The 17168-nt window shown below is 41.0% G+C and overlaps 1 protein-coding gene across 6 annotated transcripts in view; it reads right to left on the reverse strand.

Annotated features, from left to right (window-relative positions):
• DENND5A (DENN domain containing 5A) overlaps positions 1 to 17168 on the reverse strand; it is a 117326-nt gene that overhangs the window by 64361 nt on the left and 35797 nt on the right. For all 6 annotated transcript variants that reach the window (XM_073347532.2, XM_073347529.2, XM_073347531.2 and 3 more), the window contains one exon: positions 2187 to 2374. In XM_073347532.2, the coding sequence (XP_073203633.1) occupies positions 2187 to 2374 (188 nt within the window). The remainder of the gene's footprint in view (positions 1 to 2186; positions 2375 to 17168) is intronic.

Raw genomic sequence — 17168 nt, forward strand, 5'->3', positions numbered from 1 at the left:
AATGTTTATTAAAAAGAATGTGACAGTATCTGAAGGGAAAGATTTAACTTTTCAGTTCCTAAGATAAACAACTGAAAATAAACTATTATAAACACTAGTTGACATATGGATTTGAATAAAAATAACAAAGTGTTGGCATGGTGACTGAAGTGGAGATTTACAGAAGAATCGCCCCTCGAATATCAAGAGGCCTTTTTAGGAAGTTTTCTATGTCAAGCTGTGTTTCTGCACTGATGGATAATGAAAAGCATGTATTTTTCTGCCAAATTCTTGCTGATTTCTCTTTTATCATGTTGAAAAAACGTAAGTTAAAATGAAAACAAAAAGAGGCAGCTAGATGTCCATAAACTCTTGGCCCTTTTCTTTGTTCATCATTAATATTCCATAACCAGTGTTTTTCTATTCCCTACTCAGCTAGTGTTGAGGATGGATTTGTCCTGCCTACACTAGCATTTAAACACCAGTTGGATCATAGTGTCCAAGTTGCACTTCACAGGTATTAATTCTGAAAGCAACAGTCTACTGAAAAAGGCTAGATGCCTCTATCACTAAAGAAAATATTGATGGTCATTGTTAGCAAAAGGGTAAAGAAATCGTACGAATAAAACACCGAAATGTTCTTACATCAATAGGCCTTGTCACAGGGTCTGCACAGGCTTCCACCTCCTCGTGCCTGTGCCCTGCGTTGGCCGGCCAAATAAAGAGTCCCAACGCCTTCTTTGGTGCTTCATCCTTGTGTCTCTATTTACAACCATGTAGTCCCTTTTATTCCCCCAACAGCTATCCCAATTCAGACCCTTCCCAGGGTCTCCTGGCCCATACGGCTCCTTGCCTTTGGTGAGGAGACAGAGCTGTAAACCTTCTACCTCCTCCTAGGCTAGCCTCCTGACTGAGCTTTCTCCAGGGCTTTTATAGCCCTTCCCTTCCTCAGCCCAGCTGCCGCTACTTAGCTCAGGTCATTGCTGTGAGCAGGCCCTGGTTAGGGCTTGCAGCTGGGCTCTCTGCTGACTGCCTGGGCTCCTGCACCTGGCTTCCCTACCAGAAAGCAGGGCATAGCCAGCATTTTGGCAGGGCATTCAAGGGGTTTTACCCCTGCCCTGCCACAAGGCCTTTTTCCAAAATCAGTTCATCCAAACCAAGATGATTTAAGAAGACATTTAGACACTTTCATTAATGCTGGAAAGTCTCTATTTTACTGTAACGTGCTCTCGCGTGCCAATATGTTCAGACTTCCATATTGCTTCCATATATTAGTCATATGAGAGCAGGATGGATGGCCAAACACTTTCTGGACACCTCCTTGCATGTAGTTTTAGGGTTCAAAACTCCCAGTACTTTTGAGAATGCATTATATGGCACTAATTGATTAAAATATGATCCAATATGCAACACGGCTCCCAAGCTGGAGCAGACATCGGCCAGGCTGGTGCTCTCCCACACCTCAGAGGTGGAGATCCCCTTGAGGATTTTGGAATTGAACAGCATGGGAAGGTACCTGCTGTATGTTAAGTTCAAGTCTACCAGGAGTGGAGCTCTGCTCCTATTTGGTTTAGGAGCCTCAGGATGACAGCTACCTGCTCCTGCAGCCATTCCCCTGTGCTGTCTCGGACAGTTTTTAAGGCCATCCTGTCACAGCACACCCTGATTTCTACAGCCAGCCATGCCACCCTTTCCTGTTGAGCTTGTAAACTGGTGGTAGGCGGGTAAAGGGGACAAAATAAATGTAATGCAGCCATTTGTGCGGCCCCAAATCCATATTTGGACTGTCATCTCCTTTGGGTAGGGATCATCTTTTTTGTTCTGTGACTGTATAGTGTCTACCACACAATTACTATCAACTAGCAACAAATAAACATGGACTTTTCTGTAGGTCAAATTGTATTTTTTCTTCAAGTACCTTTACTGCATTAATACACTATAGCTGGTAGACTACAAGGTTTAACTTTACTACAGAAGAAAGTTCCCAAAACAGTGAGTTTTACTTCTCTCTTTCATTGGAATGGATTTTATCTGATATCCCCAATGAAATCCACCAGGTCAGTGCAAATAGGAATGCCCATAATGTGTGTTTCCACCTTACACTCCCTATTACAGATTTCATTGTTCACTCAGTTTCTCTCACACTTCTACCAAAATAACCTAGTAGCCCTGTAAAATATCTATCAATCCAGTCATGCTTCTCTCACCTCTTGAGGCAGTTCCAGCTTAGACCTGTCATCCAGTCCATTGGAGTGCAAGCCCATCAAATAAGGGACAGGGGCATCTAGGAAATGAAGGAGAGAGGCTGGCAGGATGGGAACATATACGTGCTGCCATTGGAATGGAAACATTAGAGCTGTGATGGTCTCTGCCACAGTCATCAATCTCTGGTAATCTAAAAGTCAAACAATAAAGAAAGATGTTTGTGAAAGAAATACACTTAAACTCAAGGCAACAAATTGATGGGATGCTATATAGTTTGAATTAGAAAGTCCAAGTGTAACAGTTTGTCTAAAAGGTGACACAGAGAGCCCACAGTGTATTATCTACACCAGTGATACTCGGCCCTCAGTGGTTCAGGGGTTAAATTCATTATTTCCTTCTCTATGTATAAATGTGTGTGTGTGCGCCTTTGTGTGTATTCTATATATATAATTCTCACAGCAAAATAACTGACCAAGTAGTCTGCAATTGGTTAATAACAGAGTAAAAGCATCCTGTTTGGTTAATAACTTAAGATTGGTTAATAAATAAATCACATGGTGATTGTATATCACGTGAGACGCAGGAGGCACATTAAAGAGCCACTTGCAGCTCCTGAGTCTCAGTCTGAGTATCACTGATCTACACAAGTTCTTATGCTAATGCAGATTCTTCTGTACCTCAGTGCATTCTGCAGATACGAGTTCAACATGGTTGACTAAGAAAGGGCTTAACACAAAAATGTTGGTCCTGCTAAAAGTCATACAGCAATGAGAAAAGCTGGTCCTGGCATTCATCTCGTCACTCTCTGCTATTGAAACCAAAATGGCAGATACCAGGACACCACTTTGAGCACGGAAGTAGTTTTACTGCAGGATAAGATATTTCCAGTCCAGTCGAATATTTCCAGTATTTCCAGTCGAATTCCCACCTGCTGTGGGTCTATAACTTCACTATAAAAGCTAGCACCAGGCTGAAACCCAACATACTTGGTATCTCTGCAACAACTTTCTTTTTTTAAATGTGTTCATTAAAAACTGCTGCAATCCATTTTGCACAGCAAGAAGCACAACATTGATGGTGAACAAATAATTGGGTCAGAGATCAGGAACAGCTTCATTTGAATTTGCAACTGATTATTATATAGCACTAGTTCTTGCCAGAAGTTTAAGTTAAACATTCAAGGCTGAGAGATTTTAAAAGGTGATTAACCACACATGTCCAGTATGCTGCTGTTGACAGCTATTTCTAAAAGATTTTTTACGAGACAGTTATAAAGCATGTTATACCAATAAAATAAAAACCAGCAGGATCTTATTAAAGGGAAAAAGGCAAAATACCACATTTATTGTGAATACAGAAAGAATCATAGTAAGCAGTTAGTTATAGTTATAACATTCCATTCAATCTCATATTTATTCACACATTCATTCATACAAACACACACACACACACAGGTTCTGCAAGGTTATTGTCATAGTTACCAGCCTTAGAGTTGCTCATGCCAAGCCACTGGCCAGGTGGCCTGGACATGAGGAGGGAGCAGGACCTTGTCAGATGCTCATCTGATGCTCCTGGAAGTTGGTTTGCAGAATCAGACCCCAAAGTTCTCACTTTTTAGAGTCTATTTTTATAGGAATTTCTTCCTATGCCAGTCTATGGGAATTGCTTCATCATGCTGTTGCTGAATCAATCAGCAGATAGCACATTCCTGACGGCTCCAAGATGTTATCTTGTTCTTTGGTTCTCCCATTCTTGAGGCTGTTGGGTGGATTCCAGTCTGCCCTCCGGGGGGTCCTCTGGTTATTTCCACTTGATGCCTTCTTCAGCCGATGGACACTGGATTCTTAGGCTGACACCTCCCTGATCATTCAGTTATTATCCACACCAAGCATCCATCCACATACATCCTCTATCTCTATTTTAATCACAATTGTTAATACAACAAAAGGGCGGGGAGTCTCTGGGTGCTGTTTCTGTTGTTAGAGTATTGTTTTGAGTCTCTCTCTCTGTGAATTGCTTTGAGAACAGACTGTCTTAGAATGTACTAACACAGTTAGCAGCTTGCAAGTTTCACACATAGAGGGAGAGAAACAGTACCAAAAACCAAGAGACCTCTTAATTAGTAATACCCTGGAATTTGAACTATGGGGAATCAAACTCATTTGTGATTTTAATACAGAACTTCTTTAATATGATCCAACAAGCATTCATACTACAAAACTGTGCCAAAGCAAAAAGAAGAGGAGTACTTGTGGCACCTTAGAGACTAACCAATTTATTTGAGCATAAGCTTTCGTGAGCTACAGCTCACTTCATCGGATGCATACCGTGGAAACTGCAGCAGACTTTATATATACACAGAGAATATGAAACAATACCTCCTCCCACCCCACTGTCCTGCTGGTAATAGCTTATCTAAAGTGATCATCAGGTGGGCCATTTCCAGCACAAATCCAAATACAAAGCAAATACTTTTTACGGAAGAGATTTTAATCATTCCTAATAGCTCTGAAACCCTTACACAACTGATCAGGTATTAGCAATGGAAGAATCTCAGAAGGTCCAGTGGTTCAACGCAGATAAGCATCGGAAAGTTCAGATGGTTTAGCTGATCTGTCTAAACTTCTTGCTCTGTAAACTGGGTTGGCGAAGACTGCACCAACAAGCTTTCAAGACTTAAGATAATCCTCACTTCCAGTCAAGCTGGAAACACAAGAATAGTCTTCTCAAGGCACCTCAGCAATGTCTGATTCTAGCCAGAAGCTGCATTTTAAAAAATGAATAATGAGGAAAGAGGAAAAAATAGTTCTCTCTTCCCCCCAACCTCAGAGAAGAGGTTTTTCTTCTTCTCAACCTGTTTACAAAACCTAGTAAATATAAATTTTGAAATGCATCTGAATACACAGCCCATCATTATGGTTTCAAAAATTGCTACACACTGTGTCAAGTCTCATTATGTTGAGGAAGGAGCTGGCAAAAGGGAGAGAGTAAGAATCTTTTTTTTTTTTTAAGACACTGAGTGTCCATAAATTCAAGGTTTCAGAGTAGCAGCTGTGTTAGTCTGTATTCGCAAAAAGAAAAGGAGGACTAGTGGCACCTTAGAGACTAACGAATTTATTTGAGCATAAGCTTTCATGAGCTACAGCTCACTTCATCAGATGCATTCAAAGTTATGGCTGCAATTCCATCCTTATCAGCCCTACTCAATGTTCAAACTGCAGAATATAAAGCTGCTTAAAGACCAATGTGATTCCTAAGCAAAACTGGTGATGTATGTTAAGGACAAAGCTGCTGACTTAATTGTGCATTCCATGATTACAAGGGAAATGTAATGCATTTTTTACTATCTTAGATACTGATTCTGCAACTTCTGTCTGGGTACTGGGGTCTGTCTGCCTGCACAAAGTTACTTGCAGATCTTTACCTTAATCAAACCTTCACTGCAAGGGAGAGTGACAAATAGGTAGTGACCAAGAGATGGGCGGGGAGAGGGTTTGGGAAAAAAAAACCCCAAAACCCCCACTTCATTCTATCATTTAATGTTTTGCATTTTAAAGGGAATTTTTAAAAGCAGCCAGGCACATATATACTGAAGAGTCCAGCAGTTGCAGAGAGGGAATGTTAATCTGAAAGAACAAGTCTCAAATTAAAAACATTGATTTCCTAATATACAAAATAATGAGTCTATAAAAAAATTTTGCTGCTTAATTAAGTGGGTTTTCTCTCTATTACATAACGCTTAGCATTCACCTTCCCAATTAGTCTAACTATGGAGACACACCAGTAACTCCATAGTTAATATTTTTATTTCTTTAGCAGCCACAGCTGCCTAGATTCCTAGGGATGCAGTCACCTTTCATCCTGGATAGTCCAGCTATTCCTAGCTACTTAAACTGTGGTACTGTTCAGATCTTCAAGTAACTGCAGCCACATGCTCCAGGCTTCATTAAGTTAGAGCTACCTCCAAAAAATATTGGATTTAAGAAGCCTGCAACCAGAGACCAAGTTGTGAGGATCACAACTGATATATCTTGCAGGTGTGCTGACTGCATAATTAAAATTGTTCTGTAACCCTAACTGTACATTTTCCAAAATGTCTGGCTTTTTAAAAGATTGTTATTTCCTGACTTTCCAGGGTGAAATTCAGTCTTCAGTGACTTCAGTAGAGTTGCACACACTTATGCAAGGCTGAATTTGGCCTATCGTATTTGTTTAACAAATGCAATATTTTGTGCATCTCTTTTCATCCCATAAATAACTGACCTTTTTTACATGTCTTCAATATTTTTATCTGGAAACTGATATTATTCCTATAAATAGTAATCCACAATGAGCTGCCACAGAACAGAAACTCCAATCTACATCTGTTTCATATTATTTTTACATCTTTCCCCTTTGATCTCTAAATTTAATTAAGAGGATGTTTAAATCAACCCTGCTAGTATATCTTCCACACTTGGCTCTGCTTTCCCATAGCCTGACTGACAGACGCATTGTGGAAAAGCCCTAACCCGAAGGTATTACTTTTGTATTGTTTTTACTTTATTTACTGTTTAGTGGACTAAACTATTTACAGGACTTGCATGTAACCAAAAACCCATTTACCTTTATTAATTATTTCTGTTTATCAATTATGCCAGAAGAAAGATGAAAAAGAAGAGGTTTAGATAGACTAAAGTTGGTCTAAAAAAATTGAGTGAGGGGGGGGAAAAATCTCTGCCATATTCCACATCATACATGCAGTGATTCATAAATATGTATTTGGTACGCTTTCTGCATAAGTGGCATGTAGCTTATTAATTCACTCAACCAGATACATAAAAAATACATTTGTGGAAGAGGGAAGTATTTGACATTTGCATCACTTCCCATCACCTTCCTCCATTTTCTGGTGAAAAGTTTCCAAAGAGCACACACCAAACGAAGAAAAATCCGGAATACCAAGCATACTCACAGTACTAAACAAAAAGTTGTGGAAAGGCCTTGCTACACAGAGATTTTTATTTCACCAGTGTAGCACATCCTAGCATAGATGCACTGCACTGGGTAAAAAAAGAAGTGACTGGCACGGATGTAGCTTATCCTTACTTAAAAACTTGAGTAAGTTGTTTTGGACTTGAAATCCCTAAACATCACATCCACCACAATCTTTCCACTGCTGAGAGGACACCTATATGATCTCTGATATCCAATCACCCGATAACCATCAAACCAGCAGACAAAGGGGATGCCATCATAGTTCTCAACCATGATGACTACATCAACAAGGCCAGCCAACTTACACCTAGAACTCAAAGAACTCAGAGCATCCCACGCCACAGTTCACTCAGGAATTTAAGGATATCATCAAATCTTTCCCCAAGCAACTCCAAGAGAAACTTTACAACCTCATCTCCCACAAACCGACCCTAGGTGAAGTCAGACAATCACTCCAGTCTCTCTCCCAGAAAAATGATGAGACACGAAAACCTCATGTCACCTGCAGGGGAACGCTTCACAGAACAAGCACTCCATACCTGACCTCTTAGTCCTCATCTTCAAAGAAAACCTGCACAACACCTTCAAAAGATGAGCCTGTGAGCTTAAATTCCTAACTTCGCTGGACACTAAAAATCCTGGTCTCAAAGACATGGTATTTATGGCTTATTACAATAATCTGTAACCCACTAATCCCCCTTTTTTGTCCTATGACTGCAGACACGTTAAAAAGCCACTTCACCTAGAATGGTCTCCTAGAAAGTGTTAACTACCTATGCTAAACAATCTGTTCCACCTTGCATTTAGCTGTGACATACTGAATACCTTTCCCAGACCTGAAGAAAAGCTCTGCATACCTCAAAAGCTTATCTCGCATTCACAGAAGATGGTCCAATAAAAGATACTAACTCACCCACCTTGTCATTTTTTTAAAAAGTCATTTCTAGGCCTCATCTGAACAGTAGTGTTGGACAAACCTTTTTCAATAGTTACTGATTATTTTTGACTCAAGCTAAGAATTTACTGACAATATCTGAAGAAAAAATAACTGCTCCAGTCATTGAATAAAAATATATCTTCTAACAAACATGAATTGAGGCAACAATTATCAACAAATACAAGGGTGTTGTTATTTTGTATTTAAGAACATAAGAATGGCCATTCAGACCAAAGGTCCCTCTAGCCCAGTATCCTGTCTTCTGATGGTGGCCAATGCCAGGTGCCTCAGAAGGAATGAACAGAACAGGTAATCATCAAGTGATTCATCCCGTCACTCATTCCCAGCTTCTGGCAAACAGAAAAAGCAAGCATTCGGACTTAAAAAACTAACTTGTTATATTTTTTGATCACTTGAATGTTTTTATACTTTAAAGGTTTGTCTACATGACGATGATCAATCAGATTAGTTTGTTTGCCCTATGTGCAGCCATTTAACTATATCAAACAGAAGTGCATCCGCACTGTTTTGTAATGCCAGCTAGCAGGTAGTTTCCTTGTTACTCATAGCATCCACATGGCTCTGTGCTTTTTCAAATCAAGTACACAGCATTCTGGGCAGATCTCATGGTGCAATGTTCTGCCACTCAGCTCTGTGGTCTACTTTTTCTTGCAGTGCATCGGGCAGAGATGCATACTGGAACCTACAGGAATTTTGGGACGTGGAGTCTAAAAACTCATGTAATTCCTCTCCTGGCTTCCCTTAATACATCTGTATTTTGTCAGCGCTGTTTTCGAACTGCTGTGAGGCACCAAGGAGGGCCTGATGAGCGCCACCATCATGGCAGTCATTAATAGGAACAGGATAACGCACGTGTATTGGCAGTCTTCCAACTGTACGGATTTGGATGCTGTAGGAATATGACTACAAGAGGAGGAGGAAGTTGAACAGTTACTTCTGCAGGGCATTTATCTGGAGCAGTTTGACTCAGCAGAGTACTGCCTCTGGGCTCGGTCACCTTGCAATGAGTGGCAGGAGAGAGCGGTGATTAGAACAGGGACGACACAGACTGCTTTCCCAGAAAGCAGCGCAGAACTCACCCTGGACCTGCAGCAGCAGAACGCCAACATGAGTTCCCCTCAGCATGGAGAATCACAGAGATGCAGGACTTGAAGGAACACTGTTAGGTCATCTAGTCCAGTCTCCTGCACTCAGGGAGAACTAAGTATCATCTAGACCTTCCCTGACAGGTGTTTGTCTAACCTGCTCTTACAAACCTCCAATCATGGAGGTTCCACAACCTCCCTAGGTAATATGTGCCAGTGTTTAACTGCCCTTATAGTTAGGAAGTTTTTTCTAGCACCTAACTTAAATCTCCCTTGCTGTAACTTAATCCCATTACTTCTAGTCCTCTCGTCGGTGGATAAGGAGAACAATTTATCACCCTCTTTTTTATAACAACCTTTTACATACTTGAAGACTACTATCATGTATCCCCTGTACTCCCTCTACCCCTCCACCCTTCCCACCCCCGGTCTTCTCTTCTCCAGACAAAACCAACCCCCCCCCCCACAACTTTTTTTTTTTTTTAATCTTTCCTCATCGGTCATGTTTACTAGCCCTTTAATTTTGTTGCTCTCCTCTGGGCTCTCTCCAATTCGTCTACATGTTTCCTGAAGCATGGTCCCTGAACTGGACACAGTAATCCAGTTGAGGCCTTATCAGTGCTAAGTAGAGTGAAAGAATTACGTTTTGTGTCTTGCTTACAACACTCCTGCTAATACATTCCCCCCAACAGTATTACATTATTGACTTATGTATTACATTGTTGACACAAACTAAATGAGTCAACAATGTAATACTGTTGGGGGAAAAAACAGCTCTGGAATTCGGCAGCAGCCTTGGAGCTTCCTGCAGCTGCAGGAGGTTGCCAGAGGTGGAAGTGGGTCTGATCTCCCCCCAGGCGCAGCCGTGCAGGGGAAGAGCAAATCCTGTGCCTCCCCAGCCCAGCCGGGACTAGTAGCTTGGAGCCCCTGGCTAGGGCAGCCAGGGGCTCCTAACAGTATTACACTGTTGACTCATTTAGTTTGTGATCCAATACAACTGCCAGATCTTTATCTGCAGTACTCCTTCGTAGGCAATTATTTCCTATTTTGTATTTGTGCAACTGATTATTCCCTCCTAAGTGCAGTAATTCGCATCTGTCCTTACTAAATTTCATCCTAATTAATTCCAACCATTTCTCCAGTTTGGCAAGATGATTGTGAACTCTAATCCTATTCTTCAAAGCGCTTGCAAACCCTCCCAGCTTTGTATCATCCACAGACTTTATACATGTACTGTCTATGCTATTATCCAAATCATTTATGAAGATACCGAATAGAATCAGACCCAGGAGAGATTCCTGTGGGACCCTACTCAATACGCCCTTCCAGTTTGACTCTGAACCACTGATAACTACTCTGAGTACAGTTTTCCACCCAGTTGTGCATCCTGGTAGTAGGTTCATCTAGGCTAGAAGTGAGAGGCCATCACCATCTGGAAGCTTGCCACCCCTGATTGCTACTAGTCAGCAGCTAACCAGTTTGGTATTGGTAGATCAGTTGTCAGTGGTGACCTCATGGAAGTTTGTAATGCTATTCAGGGGGTGCAGCTATGCTGGGTCACAAAGTGTTGCAGTACAGGAGAGGTTATTGACAGTTTTCCATGGATAAGGTTCCTGAACTGTTTTGGAGCTACTGATGGGACTCTCATGCCTTTTCTTTGCCCTCCACACCAGGTCTGAGACTTTATAAACAGGAAAGGGTATTTCTCCATGGTGCTGCAAGGCCTGGTTGATCACTGCGGAAGGTTCACAAATACTAGTGTGGTGTGATCTGGAAAAGTCCATCATGCCAGGATCTTTAGAAACTCTGGCCTGTTTCTGAAGCAAGCAAGAGAGTTTTTGCTCCCCATACCACCCTGGACATTAATGGAGTTATTCTGGGAGACCAGCTTACCCTCTGTTTTCCTGGCTTTTGAAGCCTTTTACTGGACACTTGGATAAGAGAAAAGACCTGTTTAACTATACCCCGATTAGCTGCAGAATGATAGAGGAGTGTGCATTTGGAAGAAGGAAATGAAGGTGGAGGGTGCTACATGACAAGGCTGGATGTTTCTCATCCACATGTATCCTATGTAATAAGTACTATGATATTTTGCAAAACATCTGAGAGCAATGAGAGCACATGGCGGGTGGGTGAGAGGAAGGGGTGAAGAAACTTTCTGAATTTTATGGACAGCCAGAGGTGGCATCTCTGAAAAATGACCCCAGCAGCCAACAAGACAGGATCAGGGATGCATTGTACTCCTACTCTGAAGCCAATAGTTGTGAGTAATGAATGTACTGTAATCAAGGAAATGACCGAAATGTGTTTGTGTATTTTTATTTGATTAGGAACTGATACCACTTGGGGAAATGTTATGTAATGTATAGGTGGAACTATACCTCAATGAAGTTCTGCAGCCAAGTTTAACAAAGATTTTTATCGTGTTAACCAAGTACATAGTTAACCAAGAACTTAGTGAAAGCTTAAAACTAAAGGAACTAAGGCATGGCCAAACTAAACTATGAAGCGTTCAAACTCCTGTATGCGATGTGCTCAAAAGTGTTCTCCATCTCCAATATAATTGACTGTTGTGGGAAAGGCCTGTAATTAGGATGATGGAAATGATGGTCCCAGTATGGTGCGTTCTCCATAGTTTGCAGGCTATTGTAAGGTTGGCATGCAATGCAGGATCTTCATAACAAAACCTGCTCTATCACAGCTGTTTGTACTGTCTGCATTATGTCCTTCTCCAGGGCTATGCGCTCACTTACAAACCTTTGAGAGTTATCCAGGAAACCATCCCTCCACACTTTTGCCTTAGCAGTCCTCTCTTGGGATGCAGTCACAAGTTCCTTGAACATGTCCTTCATTTTCTTCAGGGAGTTCTGCTATAGCACCTTAGCTTTGACTTGGCCAGCACCCCTTCACCTTCATTTGCTTTTGCAGGTTTCTACATTCTGGTGACTCTTCTCTAGATGGGGCTAGACACACAGCTCTCCAGAGAGGGCAAACAAGTCCAGGATCTCTAAAGAGATCCATGTGGAAGCCTGGAGCACCCCGGCTGCTATAACGGGTACATTACTCTCGGCGTGGGAACTCACTACCGCTACCTGATACAGCATTTAAACAGAGAAGTGACATCCAATCAAGATGACCCAGAGCAGTAGAGGGCACAAAGGTACGAAGACAGGCCAATCCAGGAGTGAATAAATGCAGTGTGGGATACTAGTTGGAGGACTGTCAGAAGTGAAGTACTTAATTAGTTCATGCAAACTTTAAAGTAAACAAACTCACTGGGAAGTGGACTTACTCCTGTTCCAAGGAGGATGACTTACTGCAATTTAAGATGCCAAATAATTTAATTTTTAAAAAGTTCACGTCTAGACACAAGGCTAGGTGAACAAACTGAAGTTAAGGTGCTTATGCTCAAATAAATTGGTTAGCCTCTAAGGTGCCACAAGTACTCCTTTTCTTTTTGCGAATACAGACTAACACGGCTGCTACTCTGAAAACTGAAGTTAAAGCAACACAGCATCCTGTGTAGACAAGCACCCTAACTTTTTAGATTTTCAGATCTGTATGCTTGTTAGTCAAGCTCTACTGAACTAGTACAGTGATCTGATCTGACCCAAAGAGCATAACAGAAATTGTTCTAACCAATTACGTTGTCACATAATTGGAAAAATCAGGTTTCATGACTGATTTAAAAAAAAAGTTAAGTTTTTAGAGCAAAAATTTCAAATTTGGGTGTTTAAAGTTCAGCACCTAGATCCATGCTCAGACACAACTGTCAACAAAATCTAGACCATGCTAAAAATTAGTTAAAATGATTTCACAATCTATTTGCCTTGGAGTTCCCCTGCCAAATTTTGAGGTTTTTTAATCAAACTTCCCTGTTTTAAAAGTGTTTTCCCTTTTTGCTGTTTGAAAAACCCCACATAAGCAAAACAGGAAATCAAACTGATCATATATGGGAAACAGTGAAAATTATATACAAGGTATAGTTAAGTATATAAAGTAAACAAGCTGGGGAAAAAAAACAAAAAACTTTCTCTAGTCCCAGTGGTAAATGTTACCAGTAACACCTTTGATTATATAAAAAAACTTCAGACAATTTTTAGATTGAGTGTGTCATTGTAAGTACCAAAATAAGTGGCCACAGTTTTATTACAGCGGTGTTCTTCCTCTTCTGAAAGAGGAAAAACAAACATTATTAACTATGCTGATGCTAGAAATAGAGTAGGGATATCTGTTGCAATTTTCCTCGAGGTTTTGCTGTAGTAAATTTTAAAAAAAGAGCATTTCACCAAACGATACAGGAGCACTCACAAGAGATAGGATAAAATAAAGCAAACTTTCAAATTACTTCAAAGTACTTCCCAGTTCCTTTTCAAGACAAATATCAAAGAAAGTTCAGTTGTGTCTGGAGCATTTTAATAGAACAGAAAGGAACCAGTGCAATCTCCTGGACCATTGGCAACTCTAGCAAAGTCAAGTAGCAACTTATGTTAGCAATTGAGTATGACCACTTGAGGCAAACTAAAACACTACAGGACAACTACAATCAAAGAAGTTAACAAGCTTCTATATAAAGCTTCTTTTGTTAGTGAACAGATATACCTATGTGTGAAGAACAGGAGAGAGCCATTTTTATAAATATTATGTGTACCTCAGTTTACCTACTTGATACTGTTAAGACTGGCTAAAGGGAATTAAATCAAAAGGGTCTGATACAAAGAGCAAGGAGGAAACCAAACAATGGTTGGACATAAGATACTTCTGGGCAAAGAACTTGAAGGGAATTAAGGGAACAATGTCTCTTGAAATACAACCTGGGGCATACAGTTCATTGTATGTTTACAACCAGGGTGGATCTGATTTAGGAAGACTCAACTCAATCATGTATTTCTACATGAAAGTGCATTCTTGTTGGTTGTAATAACCTTAATACATATTCTTCATGTAGTGGGGCAGTTGCCCCACTTTGGCAGACAAAGGGTTCATAGCAGCCCTTGGAGCGGCTGCGCAGAACCCGGCCAATCACAGAAGGCTTAGAAGCAGCCAATCAGGGCCAGGCTGAGCTCCATATAAAGGCTACAAAGCAGAGGAGACAGGAATCTCTCCCTGACAAGCAAGGAAGGAGGACAGGCTCCCAGGGATAGCACCTTAGATAGAGCAGCCTCAGGGGAATGGAGGGAAAGCTTCAGCCTGATACCTGCCAGGCTGAGGCCCCTGAAAGAAAGGGCTGAGAAGGTGCAAGGGCCAAAGGGGAAGTGGCCCAGGGAGCATGAGCAGTAGATGGGAGAGAAGGAGGGCAGGACATGGCTGCTGCCAGAGGGACCCTGGGCAGGGACCCAGAGTAGTGGGCGGGCCTACGTCCCCCTTTTCCATGCACCTGGCCGTGGAGGAGCCTGGCCCGATACAGACTGTGGCTTGCCCTGAGGGAAGGGACTTTGGGCTGCAGCTGGTCACAAGGGCAGGTGGAGACTGAGGACTGCAGATACCCCTGGAAGGGGAGAAAACTGAGTGGGGCACAGCCGGAGGGCTGTGTCCAGAAGAGGACGCCACAAGCCAGGGAGCAATGCAGGTCCCAGACAGCACCGCAGAGCACAGCGATGGGCAGGACACCACCTGCAGAGGGCGCTGCACAGCTGGATAGAGCTAATTCCCGGAGCAACCAGCAGGGGGCACCATGGTGGTGAGTTAACAACCCGTTACACTTCACAGCTCAGACGTAGGTTTCATTTTTAGAAGGTACACACTATACATTTGCAAAGTGATTTATTTTGAAAACTTTTCAGATTAGTTTTACAGCTATATCAGAACATGAATGATTGTTTGGTTATTTCATTTACCAAAGATAATTGAAGCAGATATTTATGAAGTCATTGGGAGGTGAACTATCTCCATTTCAACAGGTTAATCATTAATATTTGGAGGATTTTCTTGCCATGCTGTATTAGGAGGAGACCACCAGAGAGACATTTAAATTGTTTTATGTAACTAAAACAACAACGTTATGTATTCTGGATTTTTTTCTTCAACAGCAAACATAATATTTTAACAAAACAAGCATATGAGTTTTTGAATTTAGTTAAACGTTCAAGTTGTTTAAAATCAGGTTTGTTTTTGTTAAAATTGTTTTTAAACTAAAATAGTTAAATGAAATAATTAACAAAACAAAAATTAAATAGACTATGTCAGCCAGGTCAACATGAGAAACTTAAAATATTGGCTTCTGCAGCTAACTCAGAAGTAGTCTTCACCTTTGTTTTCCTGTTTGCTCATAATCTGGAAAAGGAAAACAAGCTTTCCTGCTTTTTCAGGTCCCAAACGATTTCTCAATTTGGAATGAACTAGTCCAAAGGAAGAAAATATTCTTTCTATGCTGGCAGAAGAAGCTACTGCTGTTAAAAGTGAGATTATCACTTCAACAGTCTCTGAATCCAAGAGCTTAAGTGACTTCCACCAGTTCACAGGTGTGACTTTCTTTAAAACATCAGCAAACATATATTTCTTGAATGGTTCACCTTTAGCGCTGAAGTTTATTGTAGATGGCATTATGGAGGGATGATTGCTGGATGTCCATGTCATAGCCAACTACTCTTCTTCAGGAGTTAAGGTTTGACCCTGGTACCAAGTATGGAGAATATTTGCAAGAAAATGAGCTGGAGATAGTGCTTGTCCCATTCATTTTTTTAATGCTTGTAATTTAACTCTGTCATTGCATATCTCTCTTTTTAAGATCTCACTCAGTTCCTTCCAAATTAACAGCCTCAGCAATAAAACAGCTATTTCCCTGCATTTTGTTCAAGGCTTCAGAAATGGGCTTCAGGGTACTCAGCATGTGTTCAGCATTTCTCTTAAGCCCAATGTTGAGAACTTTGGCTGTGACAGTGCCATCTATTTTTTCATGATTTTGTTCACAAACTGTCATCAGATTAGGCCAGTTCTTGCTATAGTGCTCAAAACAGTCCACTACTAAGTTCCATCACATTTCTTGGGGGAGAGTTAGCTTGGTTCTTCCCACTTTTTTCAGAGCAGCTGCTGCAAAGCAGTTGTTACGGAAGTATTTTGCAATTTCAACAACATTAGCCTTTATTTCTGGAACACTGAAGTCTTTGGCTAGGAGGTGCATCAAATGAGCACTGCAACCGTATGTTATTAGCTTGGGACTCTCTTCTAAATAATTTCTTCTCATCTTGGATACATTTGCAGCCTTGTCTGTGACCAAGCTGCGTACTAGACATTTGAATTTTTTCCCCAGTTTGTTATAGCTTTTACTGCTACTACTTGTAAGTATTCTGCTGTGTGTGTATTTCCTGATGCATCAATTGTTTCTGTAAGGAAGACATTCTCTTCTGTTGTCACACAAGCACATACAACAGGATCACTATGGACACTGTTCTACCCATCAAGACTCAGGTTAACAATTTTACCCTCTAGACCTTTTGCACACTGCTCAATTTTTCATACACTTTATCCAGCAATTTGCCTGAGACATCTGCTCTGTTGGGTGGACTGTATCCTGGTCTTAATGACTGAACCATGATAATGAAGTGTGGGCGCTCAATCATGCGGAAAGGAGAGTTTGTTGTATAAACAAACCAGGCAATTTTTTCATCAATTACCTCTTTTTGTAATCTGCTGGTTCTTAACACAAACTTATCTATGGTGGTTTCTGGATGATGGAGACTTTTTTTCTTTTTGCTACAGGTGATATACTGTGGCTATGTGACATACATGGTGTGACTGAAACACTATCACTGACAGATAATGCTGAAACTATAGAAAATGATGGTGATCTTGAAGGTGGATAGTCTTCAGAATCCTGTATGTTGAGGACAGATTCTCCTAAACAAAGTAAGTCAATGCAGTTATTTATTTATTATTACCATACTGCTCATTTAGTATTAGTCATTGCATTCACTGACACTTGGTACTACTTTAAAGGTGAAATTGTAAAAGGAAGATCTGCCTAT

This window comes from Lepidochelys kempii, chromosome 6, assembly GCF_965140285.1.
Source record: "Lepidochelys kempii isolate rLepKem1 chromosome 6, rLepKem1.hap1, whole genome shotgun sequence".
Lineage (NCBI taxonomy): Eukaryota > Metazoa > Chordata > Testudines > Cheloniidae > Lepidochelys > Lepidochelys kempii.